General features: G+C 34.9%; 1 protein-coding gene across 3 annotated transcripts in view; it reads right to left on the bottom strand.

The window, feature by feature from the left end:
• fu (STKc_STK36 domain-containing protein fused) overlaps window positions 1–17628 on the bottom strand; it is a 36905-nt gene that overhangs the window by 11052 nt on the left and 8225 nt on the right. For 2 of the 3 annotated variants that reach the window (XM_069828021.1, XM_069828036.1), the window contains exons 4-10: window positions 14019–14198; window positions 13758–13902; window positions 13583–13679; window positions 12867–12966; window positions 11206–12133; window positions 6815–7208; window positions 4047–4231 (exon numbers count right to left, since the gene is read on the bottom strand). In XM_069828021.1, coding sequence (XP_069684122.1) covers window positions 4047–4231; window positions 6815–7208; window positions 11206–12133; window positions 12867–12966; window positions 13583–13679; window positions 13758–13902; window positions 14019–14198 — 2029 coding nt within the window. Of the gene's footprint in view, window positions 1–3198; window positions 3270–4046; window positions 4232–6814; window positions 7209–11205; window positions 12134–12866; window positions 12967–13582; window positions 13680–13757; window positions 13903–14018; window positions 14199–17628 lie in introns of all 3 variants that reach the window. The other variant, XM_069828029.1, reaches the window with a different exon arrangement.

Below are 17628 nucleotides of genomic sequence, written 5' to 3'. Positions count from 1 at the left end.
TTGTCTGTGAATTCATTTATTACATTTTCCAGTATTTGATAGAAGTGGCTAATGTTAACAGCGGGTGATAAATTAAGCGATTTTAAAGAAGGAAAATGATAAAATTCTCTCTGAATTAACTGCATCAGAAATAGACGCAGTTGTGACACAAACAGCTTTAATTCATCGTACATGTGTACGATATTTTTATCTTCTGCTTGAAGAGGAATGTTGAAATCGGTAAGAGTGCAGATTATGTCGCACAGGAAAGCCAAATCAATGACCCATCTCTCGTCTGTCAATTAATTTATCGTTTCACCCCGAAAAGGAAATGCATTATGATTATAACGTCGCTTTACAAGCAAAATACATTAAGTCAGAAATATTACTTCTGAGAAAAAGGAATATGTATTTTACATACTGCATATGTATAAATTTAGAATTGGAAAATAAAATACAATTAAAATGAAATAACTTACTCAAATTAATAATATTTTGAGGATTCAGGTTTGTCGGAATAAAAGCACCTTTTTCTCAGGCGTAATATTTTTACTTAATGTGTTTTGTTTGTAAACCGACGATATTATTACGTTACTACTTCTCGCCGCCGCTGCCGCCACCGCCACCGCCACCGCCACCACCACCAGCATTATTATTCCTATTATTATAAAAAATAAAATTAAAAAATATATTCTATTAAAACGAGTCTTTTCATAATGTCGCTGAACGTGCTAGTAAAATTTTGTAGCATAATAAGCACCTAACGCTTTCCCCTTCTTCACAACAAAAGAATTCATTTTCCCATTCTTTGTGGAAATAATAATATTTTTTCGACTTTTTTACTTCAGGAGCTTCCTCAGAGAGCGACTTTTTTTTAGTGAAATCCACCGCTGTACCTCAACCGGTCGGACAGGTTCCCCGCGTAAACAGCTAGGGGTGTGGAGGGAGGGAGATCACGTCATTCCGTTCGACTCCGTTCGACATGTACTACAGATGCCCACGTCTGGTCTAGAGCAAAGTTAAAAAGTAAAGGTGATAGTGCATCTGCTTGTTTTAGCCCACAGTGAATTGGAAATGCATCTGACAGAAACTGACCTATACGAACTCTGCTGTACGTTTCTCTGAGACACATTTTAATTAATCGAATTAGTTTCTTGGGAATACCAAATTCAATAAGAATATCATATAAAACTTCTCTCTTAACCGAGTCATATGCCTTTTTGAAATCTATGAATAACTAATGTACTGTATCCTTATACTCCCATTTTTTCTCCATTATCTGTCGAATACAAAATATCTGGTCAATAGTTGATCTACAGTAAAATAAGTACAAAATCATTTACTCCCACTATGGAAGTCTATTATAGATATAACTCTGCACTATGTTATAATATTTATTTTCAATTGATTATTTAGATTAATTTCTGAGAAATACTGCATAAATTTTCATATTTTCACAACTGTAGAAATTTCTGAAATCTAAAAACATACGAGTATTGAAATGACTAGATCACAGTCTGGATCTTAATGGAATACAGAATTTTTAGAAAATAATTGCGAATATCGTATCGCAGCAGAAACCCAAAAGCATTTTTGGGCTCGAAAAACCATCAGAAAGATATGAAGAAATCAGCACGCAACAGGTTCAGAGTGTAATCTCTTCAAGGCTAACACAGTGCTAAGGCATTACTGCAGCATGGGGAGATCCAATTAGATATTAATAGCATTTCTTTGCTTTGTTTTTTATTTATATAGGTAAGTATGCCTTTAGGTTATTTATGTCTTATAATATTAAATTAATTACTGTCAAGCACTCATTACAACATTGGAAGATGCCAAATATTAATAGTATTTTTTCGATTTGTTTTTATTCACATGTATACTTTTTAAAATAATTTATTCGATATATATAACGTTATGGTGAAGGATGGGCGGTGCGGTGCATCGGGATTCGAATCCGGGTTTTCAGCTCTACATGCTGACGCTCTATCCACTAAGCCACACCGGATTCCAATCCTGATGCCGGACTGAATCCTCTCAGTTTAAGCTCCACCTCTTAGTTTTCCCTTTTAGTGGCCATGCACTGTGTCACAGATGTGTGACAGTGGCACAATGTCCAACATACTAATGTGCAGAGGTGCACTCATTACGAGTGACTAAGTGGCCGGGATCTGATGGAATGAGCGCCGTCTTAAATCACTAAGTGATTATATACGCATATCATATTATAGCAACGTACCGACGTACATATGATATTTCTGTGCAGGAATTCTGCATTATCATAATGATGAAGAATTGGTGGAGCGAAGAAAAATTATTTCTGGCACTGGGATTTGAACCAGGATTTTCAGCTCTACATGCTGACGCTCTATCCACTAAGCCACACAGGATTCCAATTCCAATGCAGGATTGAATCCTCTCAGTTTAAGCTCCACCTCTAGTTTTCCCTTTTAGTGGCCAACCCTCATGCACTGTATCACAGATGTGTGAGAATTTTTCTCCGCTCCACCGATTCTTCATCATATGATAACACAGAATTCCTGCATGGAAATATCATATGTACTTCTGTACATCGCTATAATATATAACATTATATTTAAATTAATTTTGAAACAATTGTGTAATAATTTACAATATTCAACGTCATTTAAAACTGTTAAAAGATGTGTACCTAATTAATATATAAATGAATAAGTTAGTACTCCTTCAGTTACACAAATGAGACAGACATTCCAAACAAAATTAATAAATTTGTAAAAAGTCATGAGACTATTTCTAATCCAGAAACATACAAGAATCAACATTTACAAAACTCTAGCCTGACCTAGCTTTGGATTATGGTAACGAAACATGGACTATCAGAAAATGTGGCATCTCTAGAATTACAGCAGCAGAAATGCAATTTATGAGTCGCACTGCTGGCTACACAAAATGGGATTATAAAAAGAATAAAGATATCCTACAAGAGTTAAGGACAGAACTGGTATCAGAGTACATTGCAAGGTTAAGGAACAACTGGAAAGATCATGTAAACAGAATGCCTAGGTGAAGAATCCCTAAGGAGATCTTGCAGTATCATCCTAGGGGAAGAAGACCTATTGAACACCCGGCTAAGAGATGGCATGAGACTGTATCAGACCACGTAATCTAATGTTTGGATGATAATGATGTTAGTGTAATTGGTAGAATAAAGAACTGTTCATTGCAAAATATACTTACAAATGTTGTACGGTAGGCTACCCCATTTTTTTATGTAATCAATTATTTGAAATGAATATATATTTTCTAAGCTGAAACAAAAATTATTAAATGTAGCAAAACATTTTTCCACTTCTAAGTATTCCTATGTCTATGAATGGCAAAGAAAAATTTATATTAACATCCTACACGCATACCAGATCAGACAAAAAGACAAATGCAAAAAAGTTTCTTTCAACTTCTTTCCACGAATACCTATGTCATTCACTCACTGAACAGAGTGTTTATAATGCAGGACGCATTCAGTACAAAGACATAAAAATATTACTTGTTAAGAGACTGAATTCATTCATAACATATAACTAGTCGCCCAGTTTGGCAACAAATGAGAGATAACTTGTTTAAATGTTTTGCACTGTGTGAATATGGAGATAACAAAGAAAGGTGGGATGTATCTAATGACTTGGCAATTTACGATGCTAAATGGACCTGAAAGAATGAGCTCACTAATAATTTATTACAAACATTTATATAAAACAGTAAATTATTTGAGTTACTGTACAAATTGGTAAACTGTATAATGAAAAAGTGTCATTTGCACAAAACCATTTATTTCACGATGCAGCGATGTTAACAGCAAATAATACTACATAGCTAAAACAACAGCAAGAAACTTCAGAAAATCCTCGGAAAACTTATCGAATAACCTTATTCCATTTTTCCGTAAAAAGTTCGCTGATCTCAATGAAATCTCGTAAGTGGAAAGCCAGTATGCTAGCCATTCGACTGAAAATGTTCTGTATATTTAAGTATATGGGAAATTAAGTAACAAAGATTTATGTTAAAAATAAAAAAAAAAAAAAACTAACCTTTTTCACCATCTTGTTAGAATCATGCATCAGATTTTCCAATTCTTCTTTCAGTCCATTACTCCAGTTCAATTGTAAGGCTCTACAGCTATACCGACCAAGAAGTTGGAGAAGTGTAGAGCTTCGAGCTCGAAGAACAGGATTATGATGCGTTAACATACGGAGCAGGTCAATGGTTGAAGATCCTGAACAATCATGTGAAAAAAATCGTCGATTTTTAACTTGTAATGCAATTTATTTATAACCAATTTATGATTTTTTTGTTTAAATATCTCTTTTAATCATTCATTATTATCATGTAGGCCTATACATAGCTGATCTCAGGTCTTCTTTTCATCAAACTGAAAAATAGTCAAATGTAGTGAAAACTAAACTTTAAGGTAACCAATTTCGGAAAACTAATACCTATTGTGTAAAGCAGTGGTTCTCAACCTTTTTCAATGACATACCCCACTGGTTTTAATTTAGGTCATTAGCTATACCACTAGGCAAATTTATAATCGGAAACATCATGTGTCGCTCCCAGAATCATAATCAGTGCTGCTATGCTCCAATACCAAGAATTGATTGCTTTATTTAGGCATGTTTAATTAAGAAACAGTCACTCTATGAATTTATTCAATTGAATATTCCAAACATATACAGAAAAATACATATCTATATACCAGAGGTAAAGGGCAGTATGTCACAAATATTGCATTTTACAGGAGAGTTATTTTGATACTCCGTCTATTTGTGCTCCTCATTATTTGCGTTGGCAGTTATTGTTACACATTGAAGCTTAGAAACCAATGCAATTTTGAATTGACGTATTCTACCAGAAGCCTCCATAATCATAATTACATCTCTTACCAATAGCTGAGAACAGAGTAATGGTAGACTTAAACATCACATTATATGATACGGCTACTAGGTCAGGTGGTAAAGGTGATGTGGATTTGATCAAGTTGCTCAATGGAAGCATGCAAATAAGTACAAATAAGCAATGCCTGATATTAAATAGTACAACATACCATATAATTAATTAAATATGTAAAAGAATACAAATATATACAATGATATTAACGGACATGAAAGAGCAAAGAGTAAATAATGAAAACTATATAACAATGTTAACTAAATGAAATAATCAAAATGAGAGTTAATGGCCGATAATTAGTACAATATACTCTATTACATTGCTGCAGGCTCAAAGCCATATTCAATCTTAAGTCGGCTACTAATAAATTATAAACACACTTCTGTACACTATTAAACTATTACAAACATACCGAGACTACCGAGAGGAAGAAATGTCTCAAACAATTTAGAAAATACCAAGCTAACAATTTACCAAAACAGGCGAATCTCTGAATACCCAACACACGTTACTATAACCTGGAACCTTTCAGAATAACTCACTATAACCTGGAACCTTCCAAAATAACACATCATAGCCAACATATACTTCCGTGTTTTCGAAACTTGAATACAAATTCAATACTAATCTCTGCAGCACAATTTCAAAGCCTGATGTCTACATCTCCAAGTCTAACTTGTCTACCTGACCAGGCGAAGGGAAGTTTCTGAGTAACGATGAGATACTACTTGGCTAACCAGAAAACCTCTTATTTCTCCCTCTCTTTTCTATCCACAAATCCTTACTGCTGAGGATAGAACATTCAGGAATATGCCGATAATATAGGTAGCGCGCTAGGTGCTCAAGGGCTGCTCAAGCGATTGAGCCGACGTGCACAGCTCAAGCTTATATGTAGGATTTTGCCTTTATTCATGAAAAAGGAATTTTTTACATGCTATGAGCCTAATACATGGAGCCAACAGCTTCACTTTCTCATTCAAGAAAATGGGAACTTAAGATTTTTTTGAAGCTAAAGAATCCACAACTCTTGGTTAGGACTGTATCAGCAATAATTTGGTACAGAAAGAATGGAGACTATTTCAACAAAAAGTACGGTAAAAAGTTTTCTAAAATTATAGGAGTTGATAAAGTTCTATAGTAGCCTATTTGTGATTGTAGGCCTAATTGTTCATATTGTTTTATTTCATGTACCAGTATTTTTGGATTGTTCAACTATAAATTGTGGTTATAATGGTACTATTAAGGTAAGCGTTCACTACATCGTATCGCACTCATCGGACGAATCACACGGATCGGAAAAAGACAATCTTTGCTGTAATTCTTATGTAACCGCATTCACTACATCATATCGCACGCATCACCTCTCGGCAAATCCGTTCACGTTTCTCGGATGAGCAACTTTTCCGATGCGTACGATCATGGCCTCCTTTAATAAGTCAATTTTAATTGCTCAACTGTTACTATTATGTTGTGCCACGTTCAGTGTCGCGCCAAAATGGCAGACGGAAAACTTATTTTGCTTGTAAAAAATTGCGAAGAATTATATAATTTGAAGTGTTCCCATTACAGTAATCAAGTCATTTCTTACATATATATTATGTAACCAATATTTCTTTCGTTTCTTCCTCTTCAATTAAGACGCATGAAGCAATTACAAATTCTTATTCTCTAACAGTTATAATTAATAGACCTAACCTCAACTCCTCTGTTTTCAGCAATGTCAATATCGTACGATGTCATGTTTCAAACAGCTGATAGGGGAATCCGATGAGGCAATGAGATGGAGCCGTTACAGTGAACGCACTGCACTTAAAATATCCGTTGCGTGCGATTCGTACGAGGAGTGCGATATGATGTAGTGAACGCTTATCTTTAGTTTAATATTCCAGACAAAAACAAAAATTCTTACCTTCTACTCTTGTTCCGAAGACTATCTGCTCAACAAGGCTGGCATTTTCAGGCAACACTCTTAGGACGTGGCACAAAATGGCCACAAGATCTGTAACAATTCTAACTTTCCTGCGTCCCAATAGCAGAAATTGTTGTAGAAGAGTAGTTGCATTTAGGATAGCTACTGCATCACAGAATTGAATCAAAAACTCTTCAGCAGCATACGTTAAGTGACATAACAAAAGATAGATACATTCTAGAGCTTGAAGTTCATCTGCACTCAGATCTGACACAGGACGAAGCAGATCCCCAGCAGAGAGTGGATTTGGATCGTCACTATCATAACCTTTTCTTCGTGCTAGTAGTTTTGATGCATAAACTAGGTTAGGAACTATCTTCACATCCAGGTATATCTGTTTGTACAGAGAAAAAAAGTGTGTAGTTTCAAATATTAGCTACGCCCATCACATATGTAAAGTTCGTTTTTTTTTTTTTTTTTTTTTAAATATCAGTAATATTGAGTATGGTAAGAAAGGATGGAAACGCAGTTTCATATATAATCAAACAGGCTACATGTTTAATTAAATAAGTATAAATGCAATTCTTGATAAGATGCTAACAATATAGGTCTACAATGTAAAACCTGCAGGAAGGATAATGAAAGTTCAAAATAAATTAAGTATGAGAAAAGTAAATTTAAGACACCAATTAGGTTACTCAGAAGCAGGGTCGGCTCTTGGGTGAGGCAAGTGGGGCTGTCGCCCTGGGGGCCCCGCAGCCAAAAAAAAATTAAATCTGTTGACTACTAATTAAAATAATGTCACTCCTATGCACTTGTTACAATTCTTACTGTGAGAAACTTAAAGAGAAATAGTAAAGGGAATGTTGAGATAGCTTTTGTATACGTAACGAAACCAATTTTGTTGACAATAATGTTAATGTATGTGGATCAAATGTTGCACCGTTGTTGAAGGTTTAATTACAGACATATTTTGTACTAAATTGAACCTTGATTTCACGTGTACCCTAACAATATATCCTGCAATTTTTATTATCGGCATAGAAAATTTACTTTATTTTATATTATTTATAAACAGAGAGGGCCAAGATAAACCGAACCCGATATTCGATATAGAAGCACGCAATAATTAGATTGTTGCAGGTGTTTCCTTCACAAGCAAGCTTTGGCATTACCCCTCTCCCCGTGCCTTACCCACTGTTCAAGATCAAGGTCAATGTGCGTTATTAGTATTGAGTTGTATACAAATATAAAATAAAATAGCCTCCCAGTCTTATGTTCATTAATTGGTTTGAGTTCTGTTTGTCTTGGCTCACCCAATAGTACAACAGAAATCTGTTGTTCAACACGCTGCTGGGGTAATTAGGATGATGAATTCTACAATATCCTTGACTGCACAAGGGACTGAATTATTTATGACATTCTGCAAAGTTTTGCAGTTGAAAGCAATACGAATTCATGATTTCTATACTGTTATAAGTTACAAAGTGAAATTCCGAAGCCAAAAGGAAGCATGGTAGATCTTTATAGATAGAAAAGAGAAAGTATGAAGATCATAAATTGAAAGATGAAAAGAAAAATGGACTGAGAACATCGGAAGTAAAAGTTGATCCGAAATGTGGGGGAGGGAAGGGGAGAACACTACAAAATTGCAGTGGATCAACTAGGGATACCATAATGCTTTTAGGATGACAATATAGTTCGTTACCAGTATTACTGCAATGCAAGGAAACAAATGCAAGAACTCCAGAATAATGAGTGTTACAACAACAACAACAACATCAATAATAATAATAATAATAATAATAATAATAATAATAATAATAATAATAATAATGATGATGATGATGATGAATAACCTATACCCTAGATCATTAGATCATATACACCCCAGATTGGTCGGCCTTATAAGTTTTGACGTTAACAACTTTTGTCAGGTTTACTACGCTGCCATCTAGTTGTTACGTAAGGAGTCACGTCATAATTCCCATTTGAATTGCATTAGCGACTGTACTGCCATCTCATGTTCGTTTATGGCAGACGGTTGGCAATCCTGGCGGTTGTTCTCTTCAAAGTGCAAACGATTTTAACATAGCAATGACCTATCTGTTACATATATGATCTAGGCCTATACCAAGATCTTAAAAATCTCTCTTCTCCTTCCTCCTCCCCCTCCACAAATAAGGTATCAGTCATGAGGCAACTAAGCCAGGAGATAATGGGGCAAGGTGACCAGTTTATTTTCCCCTCCATTGCATACATCGCTGACTTGATGTATACAAACAATAAAATTGTTCTTCCTCTGACACATATTGCCTAGTAAGATGTACTGCTTGATAATATAGTTGTACATATCAGCCAGGATTTCAATCAGAGGTATAATTCAATCTGTAGTCCTCAATAAACTCCAAAATTGGCTGCACATGTAATCATAAATTCAATGACTACTGAAATTGAAGTTTTGGGCTTGCCAATTACAAAATATCGATCATCAGTGGTTTATCAACACTTAACAAGACTGAGAAATATATTTTCCGTAAATGGTAAAATACAAAACGACATACACTGGAGTGATAGCATACCTGTTAATACAAAGCCTACAGTAGTATAACTTAGTTAATGTTTGGATATATGCGAATTTTTGGTGCTTTATTCTAATAATACAAAATCTGGTAAATAGTCAATGCGAACTTTTGGTAGGCATATTTTGTGAAAGCACCTGCTTATGCTCCATTAATATTTTTGTTCTTACTGGAAAATGTTATTTCCTGGAGTTACAAGGTTTAGAAATAACAGCGACAATACACAGGTACTAGTAATAGTCTTGATAAAGTTTAATAAATTTTGAGCTAGTGTGCTTTAGCACTAGAGAGGGTGTGAAAATTAAATTTATTATTCCCATAATCTTTATAGATTTGTATATTTTCATAGAAATCTTTTTTACTTCAATGTACAGCATTTCAAAATGTAAGTAATTAAATGAATTACTCGTAGTAATTTAAATTTTGCAGCAGCAGTACGAGTTAACCAGCTGTCCACTAAGATTAAGAAATTGAATCAATGATGATGAATTTAACATATCTTTCTGAACAAGATGCATCCTTCAAATTCACCTTACCAACATAATTTCGCAATTTGCCTTCCCTCCCCTTTACAAACGAATTACAGTGCAGACATCTACACAACCACCATATCACCACAAACATTTTCAGTTGTAAAGCATTCAATTCATGTGGTTTGACATTGTTAGTACATAGCTATATCCAGCATTTACTCTCATCTCAACTACATTGTTGCAATTTGAAAGAAATATAATATGTGATGCCTCGAGGCACACAATGCAAAATATACATAAAAACCATCACACTGTTCTTTACAAAAGTTGTGAGCTGGTGTGCAAAAAGTAGGGTTACCAGACATCCGAATTTTGCCGGACATTTCCTGCTTTTTATGTGTGTGTCCTATATCCAGCCAGGCATTGGAGAAAATTGGAAACTGTCTACTTTTCCTTCTTGTCAATTCTAAGTGGGTCAAAGAGAGAAACCGTCTTTAGGGTCCATTAGAGGAATTATGTTTGTAAAATTTAATTCAAGACAATTATGGTGTATGGAAGTTCACAAGCATTTACTGAATAAAAGTTGTTGTTGTTTTCTAATGCCAGGCATTTGACAATAAAGTCATTTGACCTCTATTGAATAAAAGTAGAAAAGTATTAACAATCCAAAATTAAACAAGGTAAAAGCTTATTTACAATCCGTATCATTTAGTTAACTAATTCAATTTATGATAATAGTTTTGTATCAATTTTATTGTACAAAGGCCAACAAATTACCTTATTTTATATATATATATATATATATATATATATATATATATATATATATTATATATATATAGGCCTATATATATGTCAGCGGAAAAAGACATATAAGTAAAAAAAAATGAATTTTTCAGGAGAAATTTTTTTAAAATTTACTCTTAATTGAATATAAGTATCATAATGAAATTCATGTATGTTGGTTAAAGTAAGACCATTTTCAATTTAACATACAAGAAATTTTATTATTTGAAAAATTAGAAAAAATACTTGACTTATGCGATTCGGTACAACAGAAAAATCGACCTTTTTGACTTATGTGCCTTTTCCCGCTGAAAAAAACACGCGCGCACGAGCACACGCACACGCACACGCGCGCGCGCGCACGCACACACACACACACACACACACCATACGTCAAGTCATGTCAAGTATCAGGTTAGTCTATTATGTCCTGCTTGTATGTGGAAAATCCTGCTTTTAATTTTTTCATCTGGTAACCCTAGCAAAAAGACTTCAGTTGTCCATTGTAACACAGCAATCTAACTGGAAAGAGTTAATAAATTCATAATACCTGTTTGATTTTGGACACCTCTTCTTCAAGTACGCCATTCACCACAAAAGGCAATGAAAGCAGACATGCCACATACTCCATGACCCGACAACTGGCACAAGGATTACGGAGTGGTGATACTACCACACCGACAAAACTGCATTGTTGTATTGCATCAACATCACCATCCATCACTTCTTCCATGGTACGTTGCAGGAATGCTAACCATTCATCATTTTCAATAGGATGTGTGTTTACAGCTGAATCCCAGCTATGCAAAGTGAATGCTCCACGACTCTGACACAAATTGAAGCCATTTTTCTCTTTGTTCAACATCCATTTTGATTTAATTTTGTCTATTAAAATCTGACTTGAATTTATACTAATACTGTTCGGATTAATTTTGCCTGAGTCCATGTTTAATTCTTTTAAATTATTATACGAAGAACTTTCATTTGCACACGCATTTTTATCATGACTTATATTTATCAATCCGAATTTATTTGGCTCATTAACATGGTCTGCAAAAGTACTTTCAATTGTTGAACGAGGTTTCTCTTTCTGTATATTTTGTAAAGACGGACTCTCTCTCTCCACAGTTGGAGATGCAGAATCCACATTTTCATTTTTGCAACTAACAAGGGAAAGCCTTGATATGTTCTGTGTTAATTTTTGTGCAGCATCAACATTTATACTCGATTTGTCTTTTCTTTCGTTACTTTCATTACATACATTACTAACTTTATGTAGCCCTACTGTTGCAGAACTGTTCACGTTACAGCTCTTCACTATCGAAGACTTACATAGAGATAAATTACAATCACACACAATTAAGGAATTGTTGTGAGTTCCACCACATTTAATACTTGAAGTACTTCCATCATTAAGGTCTAACAGTTTCAATTTCTTTTCATGATCCTCCATTTTTTGCACTGCACAGGTTAGCATTCTGAAATTAAACAATAAAAAATAACATGCATTATTAAAACTATAAGGATAAAATCTGTAACCAGGTATTGCATGATTCAAAGTAATGAAAATTGGGTCAGCACACGTTAGTAAAAGTAAAAGTAAATCCATGGCGCTACAGCACATGAAGGGCCAGCTGGCTGCTGGCCTCACATCCACATGCTGAAGCAGAGGTGGACGATCATCCAACCAGAATGGAGGTATCGTGTGGTTAGCATAATGATCTCCCCCAACTTTTATAGCTGGTTTTCGAAACCGGATTTTCACTGTGTATCGTAGCTCCCCAAGTGCATCACGATACTGGGTGGACACCAGTCCCCATTCACAGCCGAAATTTCATGAGAAAATTTCTTCTCCCATGAGAACTCGAACCAGCATGCATTCCGTAACATGAGTCCTAGGCAGGATGCCTTAGACCATGACGCCCAGTGCGGAACTACATTATGTTAGGCCTATACTAAATTTATTTATGTTGATTTATAATAATAATAATAATAATAATAATAATAATAATAATAATTAGTAGTAGTAGTAGTAGTAATAATAGTAACAATGAATAATGATAATAATGATAATAATAATAATAATAATAATAATAATAATAATAATAATAATAATAATAATAATAATAAAAGTTTCTTTTAATAAGGAAATAATAGTAAACTATATTTACAACACAATGTAACAGCAAAATAAAATGTATTTATTCTTACTTGCATTGTCCTGCTGTTCTATTAGCCAAATCTTGTTTTTGAATTTCCTTAGCCATTGCTAGAGAAGCTGTCAGAGGATTAGTAAGAGGGGTATCTGCTCCTGAAGAATATACACGTTCAATAATTAGAACATTACAATAGCTCATTATAATAAAATACTGGGTCATCCAATTATCTTCTGACCAGAGTTGCACGGAAGGGGAAGTGAGCAGGCAGGATTAACTGGTTTTGACCTGACTCTTACGCGATATAATTAGTGTTGTTTGAACAGAGCAAGCAACTACACATGTACAGTCTGCTAAGAACAACTGTAAATAATAGGCCTAATTATTCTACAATATGAATATTTGTTTTATTTGTTCAGTCTAAATGACTTATCAATATTTTAAAAACAAGAACAAATATTTATAAATATAAATAATTAATTGAAGTTAAAAGATTTACTGCTAATGTTTTCGCCTATTTGGCATCTTCAGTCACATATTCAAACAATATCATGTAGTACATTAATTTTAGAGTGATTCGAATAACCATTGAATATTTACATAAACAATCTTAAAATATGTAAGTATATATTCAATAGTTATTCCAATTACTAGTTAATTTGTAGTTAATTTTCTGTAATGAAAAATGAGGAACGAAATAAGGATGGCAAGTAAAAATAAAGAGGTCATATTATTATGACGTGAGGATATCAATAGAACATTTAACATTACCTTCTTCTTTAAGAATCAGAACTCCATTTTCTACAAACGGATGTTCCAGTAATTGTGGCCATGTCAATCTCAGATTTGGATCCTTTTGTAATAATCCCTGCGCAAAAACAATGCAATATCAACGAAATGAACACAGTGCTGACAAAGAAAAAGAATCTAACAATAAATTATTTACCTGAATGAAACTCTGGCAAGTAGACGATATAAAATCTGGCCATTTTACTGCTTCATGACGAATAAGTCGAACCAAGTGCAGAATAGATGTAGTGCAAAATGGTGGAGTACCCACTAGTAATTCATAAACAATGCATCCCAAAGACCTGAAATTTTGCGTTTATATCAAATTGATAATTAAAATTGTTTCATAATTGCCAAGATGATGATCACAGCAAAAGATATGAGAAAATAAATCATAAAACACACAACTTATACTTACCACAAATCAGCATTATGATCATAAGGTTTCTCTTCTATAAGTTCTGGAGCCATGTAAAGAGGTGTGCCTTTAATGGACGTTAAAACATGTGTACCTGTACTCATACTACGAGCAAATCCAAAATCACACAGCTTCGCGACATCATCAGCTTCCATTAAAATGTTCTGCGGTTTTAAATCCCTATGAATTAAAAAAATATATATATCAGAATAACAAAATACTGTATTTTATTATTTTTATTATTTTAGAATAATACCTACCACAGTCTAGTATATACAGTCACGAAGCTCAATACGTAGTAAATATGCATCCATAGATAGTTGCTAACCACTAGGATCGCTATTATCGCCTCATTACAGACAATGCGAAATAGTACCTGCACAGTCTACTGTTCCTAGTACCCTCATAAACTCAAGCTTCGTGACTGTATATACTAGACTGTGATACTACTCTGAAATAAATATCTAAACACAACTTAAGTGCTAACAACATCTTGGTAACAGTTCTAATAATAGATGATGATTATGATTAACAATTTACTTAACAATATTTTCATCTTATAGCATGGCATACCAATAATCTTCATTCCATATAAGGTAACTCCAATATCAACAAACATATGGCAAAATCCTTCCGCATCTCAAATGTATAATGCTGGTATAGTTTGACTGATGAATTTGAATTGAATAGTAATCTGTATAAGTCTATTGCTGAATTGTTTATGTATGTAATTTAAAATAATTTGCATGATATGTATTATCAATTTCTGTATATCACAACTGAGTGAATTGTTTATGCCTTAAATTTAATTAACTTACTTGCTATGTCTTATATTTTATAGCTCAACGGATGAATAATCATTTGCATTTGTAAATTTAATAATCTGATTGGTTATGTACTGTATATTTTAGTAGAGCCATCGATGTAGTTCAGTCGGCAGACTCGTTGGCCTGCTGATCTGGAGCTGCACTCGGGCTTGGGTTGGATACCCTGTTTGGTCTCATTGATTGGTTTCTTCCGAGGTTTTCCCCAGCCGTGGGACTGAAGTCTGATGGTCTATGGCGAGTCCTCGGCCTCACTTCATTTCACTCCCTTTGGTCTGATTACCTGGTTGAGTTTTTTCCGAAGTTTTCCCCAACCATAAGGCAAGTTCCAGGTAATCTTTTGGCGAATCCTCAGGCCTCACCTCATCTCACTACATCTCGTCAAAATATTGTAAAAAATTGTAAAATTGTAAAAAATTTGTAAAAATTATAATTGTAATTAAAATTGTAATCTTGTAAAATTTTGACTTGTTCCACATCTTAAAACTTCATTGCTAATATAGATCTATGGAATATAATAAATGAAATTAAATGTTGACTGGTTTCTGTATTTCCATTTCTTGTGTTTCAGTTATAATGTGAGTGAGGATGCAGCTGCATGTCATCTTATGATGCCTCATTTCCAACAGTAGTCCCTCCTTAGCCTGCCTACAAATTAAATTATTTCTTCAAAGGCTCAGTAATTAGTTTTCAACTGTTTACATATATGGTATTTCCTTTCGTGTTTACAAAAACAACACGTTTCCTATTAAGTCTTCGAAAATGTATAACAGGTTCTGTTTTCAGACTGGGTACTAATTAGCTTAGTGTTCTAGGCGCCATAAATAGGTTCTCCGTCCTGCAGCCAATAAGATGGGATTCAGACATGTGTATTTGTTTACAGCGGAGTCACCTTGTATGGAATGAAGATTAATTTAATGGCTAGAGTGTCGACTCTCCAAGCCAGAGACCAGGATGAAAATGCTGATGAACACAAGTGAATTTTTGGTTAACAAAGACTTTTTGAGATAGGTCTTTGCTGGATACTCCTATTTTTTCTGCCATCTTTGCCTCCATTAATTATCACAGTTATCATTCTTGGTGTGACATAAATCCATTTTCACACGGTGCGCACCATGGAGCAAAATCTAAGATAGCGGAAGATTCTAGAACAGGGATTCAGAACTCTGCTACAATTGAAGCACGCATCATAACTCGGAACACGTAACTCATCCCTTCCTTTCAACTCTCGCGTCATTGTACGGTAGGCAGAGAGGAGAAGAGAGAACAGTCTGTATACCTAACGTCACAGGAATGTCATTGAAGGCTCCGGTCTTGTGGATGGGGTAATGAACTCTTTCCTCATGTTTCCACCCCTCTCTTCCCCAGTTCTGCAACGCTGTTCTGGAGTTTCAGCATGTTAGTTCTGAAGCAGGATCCTTGGATCAAGGTGATCAATCAAGCGTCAGTCATTTGTAAAAAGAATAATAAATTACGTTCGACTGCAGAGATTATTCAATGAAATGATATAACAGTATGATAGTGAGAATTATGACCAACAGATTTGAATTATAACATAGCCAGTAAATTCTGTTTGAAGTCCACTCAGTCTGAGAGATTGTTTTACGTACCATTATATTGTCACTTTAATACAAAACAATAATGTAATTTTATTGTTTCAACAATAATCACTTTCTATAATTTAGTTTAAATACTCCCGTCAACAATGGGATTTCCACTCCACACAGCAACACAGTCTTCGTTATTGCACTCCACAGACGACAATGACAATTCATATTGAGAATAACAATGTACTCCTAATCTCAACTAATGTTCACAAAGCACTATTTACAACACAAAACTATCGGTTCTCAGTTCGTTTGCCTTGGCTAGTTCTTCTAGCTCGGTCACTCAAGTTCACAGTATCTCGATCCCAAGACCTTCAGAAACAGTCCACTGAACTTCGAACTCAGGTCCTCCAACTGCGTTGCTTCCGCCGGGACCCTCGCACAGTTGCAGACACACACTTAAGTCGAACTCCGTCTCGAAGCTGGCTTCACTGCTACACACTGCTGGCTGTCCAAAAGCTAGCAACGACTGACTAACTGCTCAGCTCACTTGCGTCTCCTCTTTATAACCAAACCATAGTTTCCAGAGAGTACGATTTCGCGATCAATCTACAGATGCCGAGAAGATGGCGCCTCTCGATTTCTCTGCATTTCTTCCCTTAGTCGCAGGCGCATTACTTCCTCTCCTCTCTGCCGCAGCCCAGCATGTAGCCGTCTCTCCTATCCTCTCCACGCCGCGAGCTACCCCCAGTGCTCCGTGGAGCCAGTGTCGACTCCCGTGCGACCTGTCCTCTTGCAGAACGCATGATCGAGTCTCGATGTGGCTGTCACAATATCTTTGAAATAGGAATATAACCATATATCGTATGGGAACAGACCTACAGTTTTTTTTTAATTAATTGTATGGGAAAAAGAACATTTCGTCTGTACAGAGCCATACGGCATATGAGTGCCTAAGTTTTGTAGGTGGAAGGCTGTACAGATCTTGGACCATCTCTTGCTGTTCCTAATGTATTTTGTTTGATGTTCATAAACAAAAATTGTCCACCTATGCAGCACTGGAATCCAGAATTATATAAAATGATGATTGAAAAACAAGAAGTGCTGCAAGTACACACTTCAAGATTCATCGAGACAAGTGTGCATCTACTGTGGGGCTACATAATGTATTCTTTAAATCAAGCTTGTTGTACAATTCTTTACTACTTCTTTAATATTAAAAAAAATCATTAAATAACA

This window comes from Periplaneta americana, chromosome 1, assembly GCF_040183065.1.
Source record: "Periplaneta americana isolate PAMFEO1 chromosome 1, P.americana_PAMFEO1_priV1, whole genome shotgun sequence".
Lineage (NCBI taxonomy): Eukaryota > Metazoa > Arthropoda > Insecta > Blattodea > Blattidae > Periplaneta > Periplaneta americana.
Note: the sequence above shows the minus strand (reverse complement) of the source record. Positions and strands in the feature narration are given on the sequence as shown.